Source organism: Palaemon carinicauda, chromosome 4 (assembly GCF_036898095.1).
Source record: "Palaemon carinicauda isolate YSFRI2023 chromosome 4, ASM3689809v2, whole genome shotgun sequence".
Lineage (NCBI taxonomy): Eukaryota > Metazoa > Arthropoda > Malacostraca > Decapoda > Palaemonidae > Palaemon > Palaemon carinicauda.
Genome location: NC_090728.1, coordinates 83,823,361 through 83,839,360, shown reverse-complemented (window position 1 = coordinate 83,839,360; position 16,000 = coordinate 83,823,361). Strand labels below are relative to the sequence as shown.

Here is a 16,000-nt window from a genome sequence, read left to right as displayed (position 1 = left end):
TCCCCAGTGCACATTCAGTACATGGTAAGTAATAGTGACTCTTCAAAGTTTTAATGGTAAAACGGATTTTAAGCGAAGCGAAAAATCTATTTTTGGGTGAGATAGCCATGTCGTCCTGATGGAAGGTTCCTATAGGTATCTTTTTAAGGGATATTTGGCTACAGTGATATTCCCAGAGAATTAACCGTTAGGTCTCCAGAATTCTAACTCCTGGCGCAAATATCCTTAAAATTTCTCTTACATATATCGCATAATATCAGGGGACGTATATCTTGATACGACACATAGAAATCTTCACCCCGAATAGCATTTTCGTTTCGAGGGGGGAAAGTGGCAAAAAAAGAAGGGGACCCGTTATCAAGGTACCCTTCCTCCCGTACTACTATTGAGTATCTAGATGGCGCTGTATTCAAGATGGCGCTTATTCCTATTTTCGTAGCAGTTTCGCTCGGTGGTTTTCCCTGTTGCTCTAACGTTGTGCTAGATATTTGAGGATTTACTATGCAATCTCCAACTTCTTCTGCCTCTGGAAGGTTGAGTGTATAATTTTTAGCTCCTGCTTCATAGTGAAATTAGAGTAATTGTAAGTGTTTGGAGCTTCGCCGATCACCGGAGGCGCCATGGGAGCTATCGTTCATAACGCATGTGTTATTTAGTTAGCTGAACGACTTCCCTGACTGTAATAGCATGAACATTTTTTAAGCTATTCAATTAAGTTTTTACTAGGAAGTTTTTTTATATTATGTTGTTTGTATTCTCTATAGTTTCGGCGATTTAGGTAACCGAACCTCGCTCGGCGCTAGGCTTCATAGCCTACGCGCTTCAGTTTACTTCATGCATGTTATGGAACGACTTTCCTAGTTGTAATAGCATTAATAAAATATGAAGCTATTTAGGCACATTATACTTGTAAAGATATACATATTCGCATATTTTTCCTCCTCCTTATAGATTGTATACATTAAGAGATTCGGGGATTTAGGTAACCGAAGTCTCGCCTTGTGCTAGGCTACCTAGCCTATGGGCTTTAGTATACTTTCATACATGTTCCCGGTTTACACTCGTGTATCGTTTTATCAATTCATAAGGAGATAGATAACTCCTAGAATTACTATATAATTCGATACTCGTCTCCTGTGGAGGTTTAAGGGTAATCCCTCTTCCCTCTGAGTGCCGCCTTAGGCGACAACCCTATCTTGGTCCTGCCATAGAGTAGACACTCCAGCTTGACTGGGCTAGGGTTTTCTGTCTCTTACCCTTGCCGGCGGGTAGCCGGCTCTGGTTTGTTCAACAGAACCTCAGAGTATTCAGTATTTTTGCTGGCGGCAGAGCAGCAGGGTGAGTAGTCAATCCACTGCCTGCTTCCAGCTGCTGGCATAAGAGGCTATGCCTCCCTAGGCTACACTTGAAGTGGTTGTATGATGCCGCCACCTTCTCCCCTGCGGTCTAGAAGACTAGGCTAGACTCTAGGCTGAAGAATAGACATTCTTCTGCCGTCTAGGATGGCGCCGTCACTGAAACGATGTTTCCCTCCTGTTGAGAGGTGGCGGCAATTCTGCCGCCTCCTCCTAACACTGTTTTGGCAGACCCTAGGCTGAAGAATATATATTCCTCTGCCGCCTAGGATGGCGCCGATAATGAAACAGAGTTTCTCCCCTGTGTGGGAGGGGCAGCAACCTTGCCGCCTTCTTCCACACTTTATGTAGGACCCTTTTCGCTGCCCCCTCTGTCCTTTAGCGATGGCCTAGCCATCGCATCTCTGTGGCCGTCGCCCTACAATCTCACTGCTTGCTGGGTAGGTTGTGGGGCCAGCCGGGCACCTACATAAGCAGTTGTCTAGTCACTCAGTCTTCCCTTGTGGACGCATGGCTCCGGGAAAGGTTGTGCCGGCTGCAACGGCTGCCGGTGGGAGACCCCTGTTCTGTCGAGTGTTCTTCAGTCCTCTGTTGGACTGCCATCCACATACCCGGAGCGGCAGTGACCGGCAACGGTTTTGTGGTTGGATGTAAGCCTGAATGATTCATTCTCCCCTTCCATCTGAACTCTCATTCTGGAGGAAGACAGTAAGATTATATACTTACACCCTTAATAACTGTTAACAAACACTTAATAAGGTAGCCCTTCACTCCATGCTTTCTCTCTCTCTGTCAGCTAGTTCCACCAGGTACTAACCCAGTCGGCGAAAGCCGGCTGGGCCGGTGCCATCAGGTACTAGCCCAACCGGCAACATGCCGGCCAGGCTGATGCCGCCAGGTACTACCCCACCCACTGCCAGGGCTAGCCTAGCTGGCAATATGCCAGCTAAACTACAGTACTGTATATGATTATACAGTAGCTAGTATATTTGCAGTATAGATCATACTGCAAACAGAAAACTATAGTATATATTATACAGTAGTTATTTTCCAACATACCCTGTGTATCCTTGCCCAGTCTATTGTTAAGACCAGTCATATATTGGAAGAAAAGATTTCTTTCAACACACTGTTAACTAGTTAGTTAACAATTTACCCTGCATTATTAAAACCTTGGGAAAGGTTAGTGTTAAGTTACACTCCTTTACCCCTAGGGGTTAGACCCTTCCCTCGAGTTTCCTGAATAGGAAGACACTAAGTTTTAATTTTGGTGGAGGTCACAGCAATTTTGGTGGAGGTCACAGCAATTGGCTGGATGGGAAACACAAGAATGTGTCTTTCCTAGTTCCTTTCTAGCTTGTTTATCCTAAGCTATAATGGTTAAAATACTAATAGTAATATTTTATATAATTGTTTATCAGATGAGATAAACTACCGCATACTCATTTAAATTTCCTCTCTTTACAGGAGGACCAAGTGAAGTGCCAAGTCGTCTTCTGCAACGTCAGGAGCAAAGACTTCTGCGGCCATATAGAGTGCAGAGCTCGTGTCCCCTGCACCACTTCTAAGGGACCTCTTCGGTACTGGGACCCCAAGGATTGAAATATATGCAAGGCCTTGGTTACCGAGGCTTTTGATGACCCCAAGTCAGCAGAGTCAAGGGATGCAGCACGAGAGAAGCTGCGCAGATGGGTACGTGGTTTTCAGAAAAATGCCACGGGACCGTACCTTCCTAATGAACGGAAGCCCATCTTGCTGTTCCCTAAAGCGGGTATGGAAGCTGTCATACCCCAGCCACAACCTGAGATCCCTTGCGTCAAGATTGCCGTAGAGACAGACGTCACCGACGCATTGCAAGGCATGGACATCCATCAAAAGGAGAGGATGTCTGAAGTGTCTTCAGACACTGAGAAGGACCTTCTGGGGGAAGGTCACGAGGAGGAGTCCACTTTGACTCCTGAAGATGATGATGATGTCGAATCGGAGTCCCTTCCGTCCGTACCGGTTCGAGATCCGTTACCTTCCACTTCTGCTCCTCCATCAGATGACATGAGACAGGCAATGGCCAATCTCACAGTGCTGATGGAGAGTCTTCGCAAACAAGGCGAAGAAAGGGAGGCGAAACTGGAAAGGCCAATTGCTCAACTCTCCGCCTCCCGTGGGTCTCACAAGAGACTCAGGGTTCAAGATCTCCCATCCTGCTCTGAAACTAATCCCTGGAGGTATGCAGAGTACATGCCAATTACGAACGACAAGCTCTTTATTTCAAAGTCCCCACCCGAAACTACTCTATCTGCGGCTATCCATGCTTAATTGCAACAAGGAATAGTTCGCTGTGGTGGTACCGGGAGGAGATCCACAGGGTAACCATGATAACGGCTCCCCTTCAATTTCACCACTCTTCCCCCTCCAAGCGAAAATTCTATTCAAAGTGAAGATAGCTATGTGTCGTATCAAGAAATACGTCCCCTGATATTATGCGATATCCTCAAGAGTTATATTAAGGATACTCGCGCCAGGAGTTAGAATTCTGGAGACCTGTGGTCAATCCTCAGGGAGTATCACTGAAGCCAAATATCCCTTAGAAAGCTGCCTAAAGGAACCTTCCATCAGGACGACATGGCTGACGCCAAAAAAGAAATTTTTGTGAATATTTGAGGGTTTTATTGAGCACAAAACATAAGGCACTTGAACTGACAAAATCTCCTGGGGACAGAAAATGTCTTACAAACCTATTAAGATTATTCAATCCTTTCTATACTGCTGCTAGAACCATCAATAGAGTTTCCATTGAAAACCTTGTTAAAATTAGAAACTTGTTGAGACTTTAAACATTCAAAACTGATCTTTACACCATGAACTTTTCAGAAATATAAACAAGTAATTGTAAACACCTGTACGCTGAGAAATCCATCATTTCTTGTTGCCTTTTTTAACAAATTTTAAACTTCCGAAAGCAAAGAAAATTTCTTAATTATAATGTTGTCCCAAGAGGAAGGAGGGGGGGGGGGCAGAGTTGATGATAGAAGAAGTATCTATTTCTTTCAGACACAGGCTAAGAAGGCACCTTGCCTGTATGATACACTGCCAACAAGTAAAGCTTCAAATGGGAAGCTAACTATAAAAGAGACTGCACAGGCAACAGCTTACTTGTCACCTTCCTAAAAGCCATCAAATGTACTTTTGAAGACCTATGATACTTTGAAAAAAAAAATAAACTAATTTGATGAGGCTCATCAAACTCAGAGGACAACACAAAGTAGAACAAGTCTCAAGCTTTGGTTTTACACTTAGTAGAAACACAAGAAGAAATTCTTGCTCAAATATCTAATCATCATCTTTACCTGGAGAATGATCGAGGCAAGAAGACTGAATTTGGGTAGGCATTAAAGATCCTTACTCCCCTGAGGAAGGGATTCATACCTGTGGACAGTTGCCCAAGAGAATGAAAGAACTGAAAACATCAGAACAGCCGATGCACCACAGGGCTGTCACAATACTAAACTAGCAGGAACACTTGTTGTGTACTGAGAAAACCCAAATTTCACAACACCAGAATACACGTCTCTCGAACCGCTAATATCAGCACTGAAAGCAAGAACATAAGGATAAAAAGCAGCCATCAACAAAACATAAACATATTCAGAATTCCAAAAGGCAACAGAAGAAAAAATGGAGCCTCAGGGGCCACAGGTAAGACATTAATTCACATCAATAATCCATGAATATAAATGTCATCAGTTATAGGTAATGCATGTGTCTGCATAACATCAAGAACTATTTAGGACTTCAGAGACATAAAATATAGAGCCTCAGAATAGGTGCAATAGTAAAAATATAAATGATGACTGACTCCATGTTCAAAGATAAAGATAGGAAAAGAGAAGAACTAAAAGCTTCCATTGTTGAAGGACTATGTTTTCTCTTACTGTTACTTTGAACCAATATAGACCCCACATTATCAGCAAAAATAGTAGAATGAATAATATTAATTAACGAATTCTGAAAGCTTAGGCCTGATGTAACTGGTAAGGCAAAGGCATGCAAGCAATCATCCAAATAAAGACTGAAGGCAGGTTCAAACACATTATGGGTAGAAACTTGAAACACTGGTAGCATAAAATGACACAATGAATTCTGCAGCTGATCATAAAATTAAGACATGCTTTGATGGAGATAATTTATGAATTAAGCTTAGAATGTAAGTCCCAGGTATTAAAATCCTGACTACCAATCTCTACCAGTTGGCCCAAGTCTAGCATAGAAGATAGGTTAACTGATCTAGGAGATATTAACACCACCTGATTGTGGATCAATATTAGAATCATCTTTCTTCTTCATATGTTTAGCATTGTTAACCTTAAGTCCTTTATTTTCATAATTCCAATAACTTCCATCCCAACAGTGTGTATTGGTACAATATTTATCCTGACATGATGTACACAGAGAGTGAAGATCTAAACTCACAGATAATAGCCTATCAAAACTGCATTTCCAACTGTAATCAGCTTTTGAAAACTTTTGAGACATACCTGGGATAATCTTGTACTAATTTAAATAACACAGACCAAAAAATCAAATCAACGAAATAGACCATTATACCAAACGCAAGTGTATTAAACACTTTAGTGACCAGTCTCATCATTGAAAAGAGAATGAAAACTTTTACCACATTTGGTATCACAACCAGGTGATGTTCTGGTGATGCTGTAGTTACCAAAAAGTGTGTAAATTCTGGAATTTTCATTCTATTGTTGAGAAGCTCTTGCTTTGAGGATATGTAATCCACAGGTAATGTCATCTGCCTAAATTGATATTCGGTCAGGGTCATCATATATACACTTTCTTTATTTTTTTTGTCCTTCCTACTGGTCTTTGACCTGTAACTTCTGCATTTAATATATTCTGCTAACTACAACTCCTTCCTTCTCATTATATGTCAAAACCATCTCAATCTTTGAAATCTCTAAATAGAGATGTGATTGGATGAACCAATACAATTTGTTTTTATTAGATAAATAGAGCAGTTCCACAAGTCTTATTCTTCAATCTGTTCCATTAGCTCTTACACTGTAGAACTTGTCAGTAAAGCTTGATACTTGCAACTTCTACCATTGGCTAGGCTAGGAAACTAATAACAACACAAATCCACAAAAAACAAACCTTTGCTTCTGATGATATGAACTTCAGTGTTCCCAACACTTTTTGCATTGTTACCTCCTTCAATCTGCAAATAACATAAATCAAAATTGAATTTCGGCAATAATACTTCTATATAAACTAATAAATCTACATTTTTAATATTTCTAAAATAAACATAAATCAATACTTAAGAACCTATAATTGTACAGGCAATGCTTGTGATCTTTTAATCATCATTAGCCAAAACTTTCAGGTACTGGACAGCTTTCTATAGACCCAACCCACATTTAACTTCTGAAAAAATACCTAAAATTTGAATTTAATCTAACATTCCATTTATATAAATGTTATTTACACTAATGATAAAGAAAATTAAATTTGTGAATAAAACTTCAGCTCCTGACCGAGACTGAATTTGAACATGTATCCTTGGATCTACAAACATAACTTAACCAACCCAATAAGGAAGTTTTTTCTTCTGTTCTGGTCAGTGCTAACCTCAAATACATGGTACTTTTAGAGAAACTTCTTTCTAACATGTGTATAGATAAATCTTTAAACCATGCTTTCACATGTTACATAAGAATATCAATGAAACTAAAAATCCAATGAATTAACTTCATAGTCTACTGGAAAAAGGACAAATTTTACTTTACAAGGCAGGGTATGGTGGGTGACACTGTCATCAATGGAGAACTTTTTCAAAAAAAAACATAAAATAATTGTCTTTGGCAAAAACTTTTTTCTGGGCTCCGAGCTGTGCCGCCCAGTGAAATGCCCCTAAAGCACCATTTCTAACCGCCCAGTGAAATGCTCCTAAAGCACCATTTCTAAGGAATATAACTGCTATATATTACCAGAGAAAAATTTGCATAGGAATGCCAGGTTGAACCCAGCTCGCTCATCTATATAAGGTGTCGATATAATATACTGGGGCGTGATAATTTACAACCAGAGGTCTCGCACTATTTAGGTATCTCCTCTTCAAAATCCCCGCCACAGCGCCAATATCAGGTAAAATCTTTTTATGTTTTTTTTATGAAATGTGTTTACCAGATAGCTCATAAATATTCATGAAGTGTTTGATATGTGTTGAAAATTATATACTGTAAATTCAGTAATTCACAGAACTAAAGATTATAATTTTACTTTTTCAGATTTTAAGATTAGTTGAAATTTATTATGACACCTGTAGTATAAGGATTACTTTGAAGAACTTATGATAAAAGTGGGTTTATCAGTTCTTTTATGAATTATTAGCTGTTTGTTCTATAGTTTAAATATTAGCATTATGTCAAATTTATCCGTGACACAAGCTACAATTGTTCAACTTTCCCTTTTATATCTTATTTTGCATATCAGATAGTGAATTATCACCTACAGGAGGATCCTTTTCTGTGGAAGGCCTACCTGTTAGAGTCAGGTCTTTAAAGGCAGTCAACTTTTTAAAGGGGAGACAACAGAATGTAATCTTTCTCTGAAACGACTAAAATCCAAACTCACTAATTTCATCAGAAGGGCTGACTCAGATAATATACTATCGGGTCATGACCCTAGGAAAGTTGTCTCTTCCTTAAATTTTTTCCAATCTATGTCCTTTGAAGGCTTACAGGCTTACACAGGATGAAAATCTTCAGGAGTGTTCTTTGAACATTATGTACGTCGGTTGGACGAGATCAAACACTTTGTGGTGGCCACTGGTACTGTGATTAAACCAGCTTCTTAAGTGTTGTGCATGGACTCTTATACATACATACATACATACATATACCAAGGCACTTCCCCCAATTTTGGGGGGTAGCCGACATCAACAAATGAAACAAAACAAAAAGGGGACCTCTACTCTCTACGTTCCTCCCAGCCTGACAAGGGACTCAACCGACTTCAGCTGGTACTGCTAGGGTGCCAGAGCCCACCCTCCCCCGTTATCCACCACAGATGAAGCTTCATAATGCTGAATCCCCTACTGCTGCTACCTCCGCGGTCATCTAAGGCACCGGAGGAAGCAGCAGGGCCTACGAGAACTGCGTCACAATCGCTCGCCATTCATTCCTATTTCTAGCACGCTCTCTTGCCTCTCTCACATTTATCCTCCTATCACCCAGAGCTTTCTTCACTCCATCCATCCACCCAAACCTTGGCCTTCTTCTCAACTCTTACATTCATCACCTTCTTTAGCAGACAGCCATTTTCCATTCTCTCAACATGGCCAAACCACCTCAACACATTCATATCCCCTTTAGCTGCTAACTCATTTCTTACACCCGTTCTCACCCTCACCACTTCGTTCCTAACCCTATCTACTCGAGATACACCAGCAATACTCCTCAGACACTTCATCTCAAACACATTCAATTTCTGTCTCTCCGTCACTTTCATTCCCCACAACTCCGATCCATACATCACAGTTGGTACAATCACTTTCTCATATAGAACTCTCTTTACATTCATGCCCAACCCTCTATTTTTTACTACTCCCTTAACTGCCCCCAACTCTTTGCAACCTTCATTCACTCTCTGACGTACATCTGCTTCCACTCCACCATTTGCTGCAACAACAGACCCCAAGTACTTAAACTGATCCACCTCCTCAAGTAACTCTCCATTCAACATGACATTCAACCTTGCATCACCTTCCCTTCTCGTACATCTCATAACCTTACTCTTACCCACATTAACTCTCAACTTCCTTCTCTCACACACCCTTCCAAATTCTGTCACTAATCGGCCAAGCTTCTCTTCTGTGTCTACAACCAGTATAGTATCATCCACAAACAACAACTGATTTACCTCCCATTCATGGTCATTCTCGTCTACCAGTTTTAATCCTTGTCCAAGCACTCGAGCATTCACCTCTCTCACCACTCCATCAATATACAAGTTAAACAACCACGGCGACATCACACATCCCTGTCTCAGCCCCACTCTCACCGGAAACCAATCACTCACTTCATTTCCTATTCTAACACATGTTTTACTACTTTTGTAGAAACTTTTCACTGCTTGCAACAACCTTCCACTAACTCCATATAACCTCATCACATTCCACATTGCGTCTCTATCCACTCTATCATACGCTTTCTCCAGATCCATAAACGCAACATACACCTCCTTACCTTTTGCTAAATATTTCTCGCATAACCACCTAACTGTAAAAATCTGATTCATACAACCCCTACCTCTTCTAAAACAACCCTGTACTTCTAAGATTGCATTTTCTGTTTTATTCTTAATCCTATTAATCATTACTCTACCATACACTTTTCCAACTACACTCAACAAACTAATACCTCTTGAATTACAACACTCATGCACATCTCCTTACCCTTATATAGTGGTACAATACATGCACAAACCCAATCTACTGGTACCATTGACAACACAAAACACATATTAAACAATCTCACCAACCCTTCAAGTACAGTCACACCCCCTTCCTTCAACATCTCAGCTCTCACACCATTCATACCAGATGCTTTTCCTACTCTCGTTTCATCTAGTGCTCTCTTCACTTCCTCTATTGTAATCTCTCTCTCATTCTCATCCTCCATCACCGGCACCTCAACACCTGCAACAGCAATTATATCTACCTCCCTATTATCCTCAATATTCAGTACACCTTAAAAATATTCCACCCACCTTTTCCTTGCCTCCTCTCCTTTTAACCTTCCATTTCCATCTTTCACTGTTTCTTCAATTCTTGAGCCAGCCTTCCTTACTCTGTTCACTTCACTTCTACTCTTATGGAGTGTATAATTGGGACTTCTCAGTCTTCATTGTGCAAGGGGATTAATGTTCTTTTCAATGTAGTATTTGATAATTGTATAGAGTCAAAGGTGATATTTTCCTCTTATGTTAAGAGTGTTATTCTGTTACATAATTTTGGGGTCTGAAAAATTCGGTTTTCTGCACATATTTAATGTATATAATGTTGCTCTGATAGCTGTTACATTTATGAATTTTTGGAAATAATAAAAGATTACTGTTCTTTTTGCGTTTCCTTTTATTGGACCTACTGTTCAAATTAAAAGTAGTGTACCTCAAATTTATTTTAACCCTCCTTTTATAGACTTCGGTCTGATAGACTACTGGAGACAAAGATCTTATTCACAGTGAGTGGGACTGTGCTATTGAATTCCTTTGCTCCTACATATTTACAAACATATCGCTTGTGCTCATAGCTTGGTACCATAGTTCCCATTGCTAAGGGAAGTATGATTATGTCTATGAGGGGTTAAAGGGTTAAAACTCTCCTGGCCACAACTGAAAATAATAATTTTCTGGTACATTTCCATCAGGACGACATAACTCGAGCCAAAAAATGGATTTTGACATAGGAAAAGTCTATTTTTGGGTAAGATAGCCTTGTTGCTCTGATGGCCTACCCTTTACTTTTCATCCCCTCCCAATTCTCATTGTGAGGCCTTGCATTATGTGATGGCTGCTTCTGGAATGGTTTTACAGGAAACATACTAGTTGTAGCACACTAGGACCGGGAGTTGTAATGGCTCTCTCGCCCATGTATCCAATCCTATCCCATATCTTTTGAGGCAATGTTAACTCTATTCGAGGAAGGATAGCCGTGGCTTGTTTTAAACACATCCCTGATGTATACACGATATCTCTCGGGATATTTGGTCCAGAGGTTAGAACTCCGTCATACCTCTAAAGGTAAAGTTCTACGGTATATCACTCTCAGAAATATTCCAAGTAGAAAGCTACCATTGAGGAACTTTCATCAGGACAACATGGCTATATTACCCAAAAATAGATTTTTCTTATGTCAAAATCCTTTTATTTACAAAAATGACGGAGATGGCATTCAAATCAGTGAGGGAGGTGTTGCTTAAAGGAGATTTATTTTGCCCAAAGAATGTAGCCCATTTTTTTAGGAGTATTGGAGAGTTAGAGGAATTCACGGAATTGAAAGGCTTTCAAGAAGTCATTTCCCTTAATAATGTGAACCAAATTTTTATTTGGTTCCTTACCATTTTAAGACTGCAGTATTCAGTGCTTGGCAGACTCTTATTAGCCTAGTATGTATCATGTCCTTTGAAGTGAGAGCTATTGGGGAATCCCAGTTGGCCACTTCTGCTGGAGATAGTTACTTTTTAAGCCTACCTATGAGGTATTATCTTTACCAAAGCAAAATTCATGCGGACTGCCTTCGATCTGGAGAAGGTTTAGATAGAGGATTCTTTAACAGTGATCCTCTATCCAAATTAATTTTCCACCGAGTTCTAGAGGACAAAGCTACAGCTAATGCGGTAGCAGTGACCACATCACTACTAGATATGGAGGAAAGCGTTCAGCCCTTTTTAAAGAAGTAGGAGGCCTCCTTTCATAAGGCTGTAATCTTTATGAACCAGCAGCAGGCTCAAAAGCAACCCACAAAGACAGCAGCTCCTTATACCATCCCAAGCCTTGTCTTACAGCTAAGTTCCCTTAGTGAGGCCTAAATCCCTGATCATTTAGGTTTTTTCATATGAAAGTAAATTGGGAACAACAAGGGGAATAGGGGTTGATCAGTTGCATAGAGGAAAAGAATCTCATCAATGAGAGACGTTGTGTTGGAAGCTGTTTCCATCATTTAAAGAAACAACTTTTTTTGTTTTTTACCAAACCAGACCCTGTAACTCGACTCCTTTGTAAGCAAGATGCCGAAAAAAGGAATCAAGGAAAAATGGAGGTTCTTAAAACTCCAGCACAAACTATTCAATATGCTTAAAAAAAAAAAAAAAAAAAAAAAAAAAGGATTTTCGAGAGAGTTTGGTGATCCTAAACCTATCTCAAAAAACTTATTAGATGCGGTGCATTCAAATGATAACCATCATGCATGTCCCCCAATATTCCACCAATTATTTTGGTTTCTATCTTAGCACCTTGGACATAGACTACCGTAGAGATCTATAAGATGTGTCTATTGGCCCATCCCTTGTATACACCTGGTACTGACCATAAGCTGGGTTAGTGAGTGTCAGAGAGAAGATTAGCCTAAGCCTACAAGAGATCTCAATCATCACCTACAATGCATAAGAGGCAGGGTGCTTTTTTTTACCAAATTTATGAAAAATGTTATTTGCATTAGTAAAATAAATTTTTGAATATACTTACCCGATGATCATGTAGCTGTCAACTCCGTTGCCCGACAGAAATCTACGGACGGGATACGCCAGCGATCGCTATACAAGAGGGGGGTGTACTCACCAGCGCCATCTGTGGTCAGGTACTCCAGTACTTCTTGTCAACACCACCTCAATTTTTTCCTCGGTCCACTGGTTCTCTATGGGGAGGAAGGGTGGGTCAATTAAATCATGATCATTGGGTAAGTATATTCAAAAATTTATTTTACTAATGAAAATAACATTTTTCAATATTAATCTTACCCGATGATCATGTAGCTGATTCACACCCAGGGAGGTGGGTGAAAACCAGTATACATGTTAATCAAGAAGCTAAGTATCCCGTATTTCATTTTTATTAGTTATTCAAAATAACAAATAAAACGATAAGTACCTGGTAAGGAAGTCGACTTGAACCATTACTCTGCCTTTAATAAGTACGTCTTCCTTACTGAGCGCAGCGGTCCTCTTAGGAGGCTGAACGACTCTTAGGTGCTGAAGTATAAAGGGCTGCAACCCATACTAAAGGACCTCATCACAACCTCTAACCTAGGCGCTTCTCAAGAAAGAATTGACCACCCGCCAAATCAACTAGGATGCGGAAGGCTTCTTAGCCTACCGTACAACCCAAAACAACAATAAAAGCATTCAAGAGAAAGGTTAAAAAGGTTATGGGATTATGGGAATGTAGTGGCTGAGCCCTCACCTACTACTGCACTCGCTGCTACGAATGGTCCCAGGGTGTAGCAGTTCTCGTAAAGAGACTGGACATCTTTGAGATAGAATGATGCAAACACTGACTTGCTCCTCCAATAGGTTGCATCCATAATACTCTGCAGAGAACGGTTCTGTTTGAAGGCCACTGAAGTAGCCACAGCTCTCACTTCATGTGTCCTTACCTTCAGCAAAGCAAGGTCTTCTTCCTTCATATGAGAATGAGCTTCTCTAATCAGAAGCCTTATGTAGTAAGAAACTGCGTTCTTAGACATAGGCAGTGAAGGTTTCTTAATAGCACACCATAAGGCCTCCGATTGTCCTCGCAAGGGTTTTGACCTTTTAAGATAGTACTTAAGAGCTCTGACAGGGCAAAGTACTCTCTCCCGTTCGTTACCCACCATGTTGGAAAGGCTAGGTATTTCGAACGATTTAGGCCAAGGACGTGAAGGAAGCTCGTTTTTAGCCAAAAAACCAAGCTGTAAGGAACATGTAGCCGTTTCAGATGTGAAACCTATGTTCCTGCTGAAGGCGTGAATCTCACTTACTCTTTTGGCTGTTGCAAGGCAAACGAGGAAAAGAGTTTTTAGAGTGAGGTCCTTGAAAGAGGCTGACTGGAGAGGTTCAAATCTTGATGACATAAGGAACCTTAGGACTACGTCTAGATTCCAGCCTGGAGTGGACAACCGACGTTCTTTAGAGGTCTCAAAAGACCTAAGGATGTCCTGCAGATCTTTGTTGGTGGAAAGATCCAAGCCTCTGTGGCGGAAAACCGCTGCCAACATACTTCTGTACCCCTTGATCGTAGGAGCTGATAGAGATCTAACATTCCTAAGATGCAACAGGAAGTCAGCAACTTGGGTTACAGTGGTACTGGTAGAGGAAACTGCATTGGCTCTGCACCAGCTTCGGAAGACTTCCCACTTAGATTGATAGACTCTGCGAGTGGATATCCTCCTTGCTCTGGCAATCGCTCTGGCTGCCTCCTTCGAAAAGCCTCTAGCTCTTGAGAGTCTTTCGATAGTCTGAAGGCAGTCAGACAAAGAGCGTGGAGGCTTGGGTGTACCTTCTTTACGTGAGGTTGACGCAGAAGGTCCACTCTTAGAGGGAGAGTCCTGGGAACGTCGACCAGCCATTGCAGTACCTCTGTGAACCATTCTCTTGCAGGCCAAAGGGGAGCAACCAACGTCAGCCGTGTCCCTTTGTGAGAGACGAACTTCTGAAGAACCCTGTTGATGATCTTGAACGGCGGGAATGCATACAGGTCGAGGTGGGACCAGTCCAGCAGAAAGGCATCCACGTGAACTGCTGCCGGGTCTGGAATCGGGGAACAGTACAATGGGAGCCTCTTGGTCATCGAGGTAGCGAACAGATCTATAGTTGGCTGACCCCACAGGGCCCAAAGTCTGTTGCACACGTTCTTGTGAAGGGTCCACTCTGTGGGGATGACTTGACCCTTCCGGCTGAGGCGATCTGCCGTAACATTCATATCGCCCTGAATGAACCTCGTTACCAGCGTGAGCTTTCGACTTTTTGACCAAATGAGGAGGTCCCTTGCGATCTCGAACAGCTTCCTCGAATGAGTCCCTCCCTGCTTGGAGATGTACGCCAAGGCTGTGGTGTTGTCGGAGTTCACCTCCACCACCTTGTTTAGCTGGAGGGACTTGAAGTTCATTAAGGCCAGATGAACTGCCAACAACTCCTTGCAATTGATATGAAGCGTTTCCTGTTCCTGGTTCCATGTCCCCGAGCATTCCTGTCCGTCCAATGTCGCGCCCCAGCCCGAGTCTGATGCGTCCGAGTAGAGATGATGGTCGGGGGTCTGAACAGCTAACGAGAGACCCTCCTTGAGAAGAATGCTGTTCTTCCACCACGTTAGAGTAGCCCTCATCTCTTTGGAAACAGGAATAGAGACCGTCTCGAGCGTCATATCCTTGTTCCAGTGAGCTGCCAGATGGTACTGAAGGGGGCGGAGGTGGAGTCTCCCTAACTCGATGAACAGGGCTAGCGATGAAAGAGTCCCTGTTAGACTCATCCACTGCCTCACCGAGCATCGGTTCCTCCTCAGCATGCTCAGGATGCACTCCAGGGCTTGGTTGATTCTTGGGGCCGACGGAAAAGCCCGAAAAGCTCGACTCTGAATCTCCATCCCCAGGTAAACGATGGTTTGGGAAGGAACGAGCTGGGACTTCTCTAAATTGACCAAGAGGCCCAGTTCCTTGGTCAAATCCAAAGTCCATCTGAGACTCTCCAGACAGCGACGACTTGTGGGAGCTCTTAAAAGCCAGTCGTCTAAATAAAGGGAGGCTCTGATGTCTGCCAAGTGAAGGAATTTCGCAATATTCCTCATCAGTCGCGTAAACACAAGAGGTGCCGTGCTCAGGCCAAAGCACAGGGCTTGGAACTGGTACACAACCTCTCCAAAGACGAATCTCAGAAAAGGTTGGGAGTCTGGATGGATGGGAACGTGAAAGTAGGCGTCTTTCAGATCTAACGAGACCATCCAGTCCTCCTGCCTGACCGCTGCTAGGACCGACTTCGTCGTCTCCATTGTGAACGTCTGCTTGGTGACATAAGCATTGAGCGCACTGACGTCCAGCACCGGTCTCCAACCTCCTGTCTTCTTGGCCACCAGGAAGAGACGGTTGTAAAAGCCCGGGGATTGAT

At 41.9% G+C, this 16,000-nt stretch overlaps 1 protein-coding gene across 1 annotated transcript in view; it reads right to left on the bottom strand.

Moving 5' to 3' along the window:
* The window catches only part of LOC137639547 (ATP-dependent DNA helicase DDX31-like), a 254,114-nt gene that overhangs the window by 55,646 nt on the left and 182,468 nt on the right, over nucleotides 1-16,000 (bottom strand). The window contains exon 8 of the mRNA XM_068371813.1: nucleotides 6,519-6,582. Within this exon, the coding sequence (XP_068227914.1) occupies nucleotides 6,519-6,582 (64 nt within the window). The remainder of the gene's footprint in view (nucleotides 1-6,518; nucleotides 6,583-16,000) is intronic.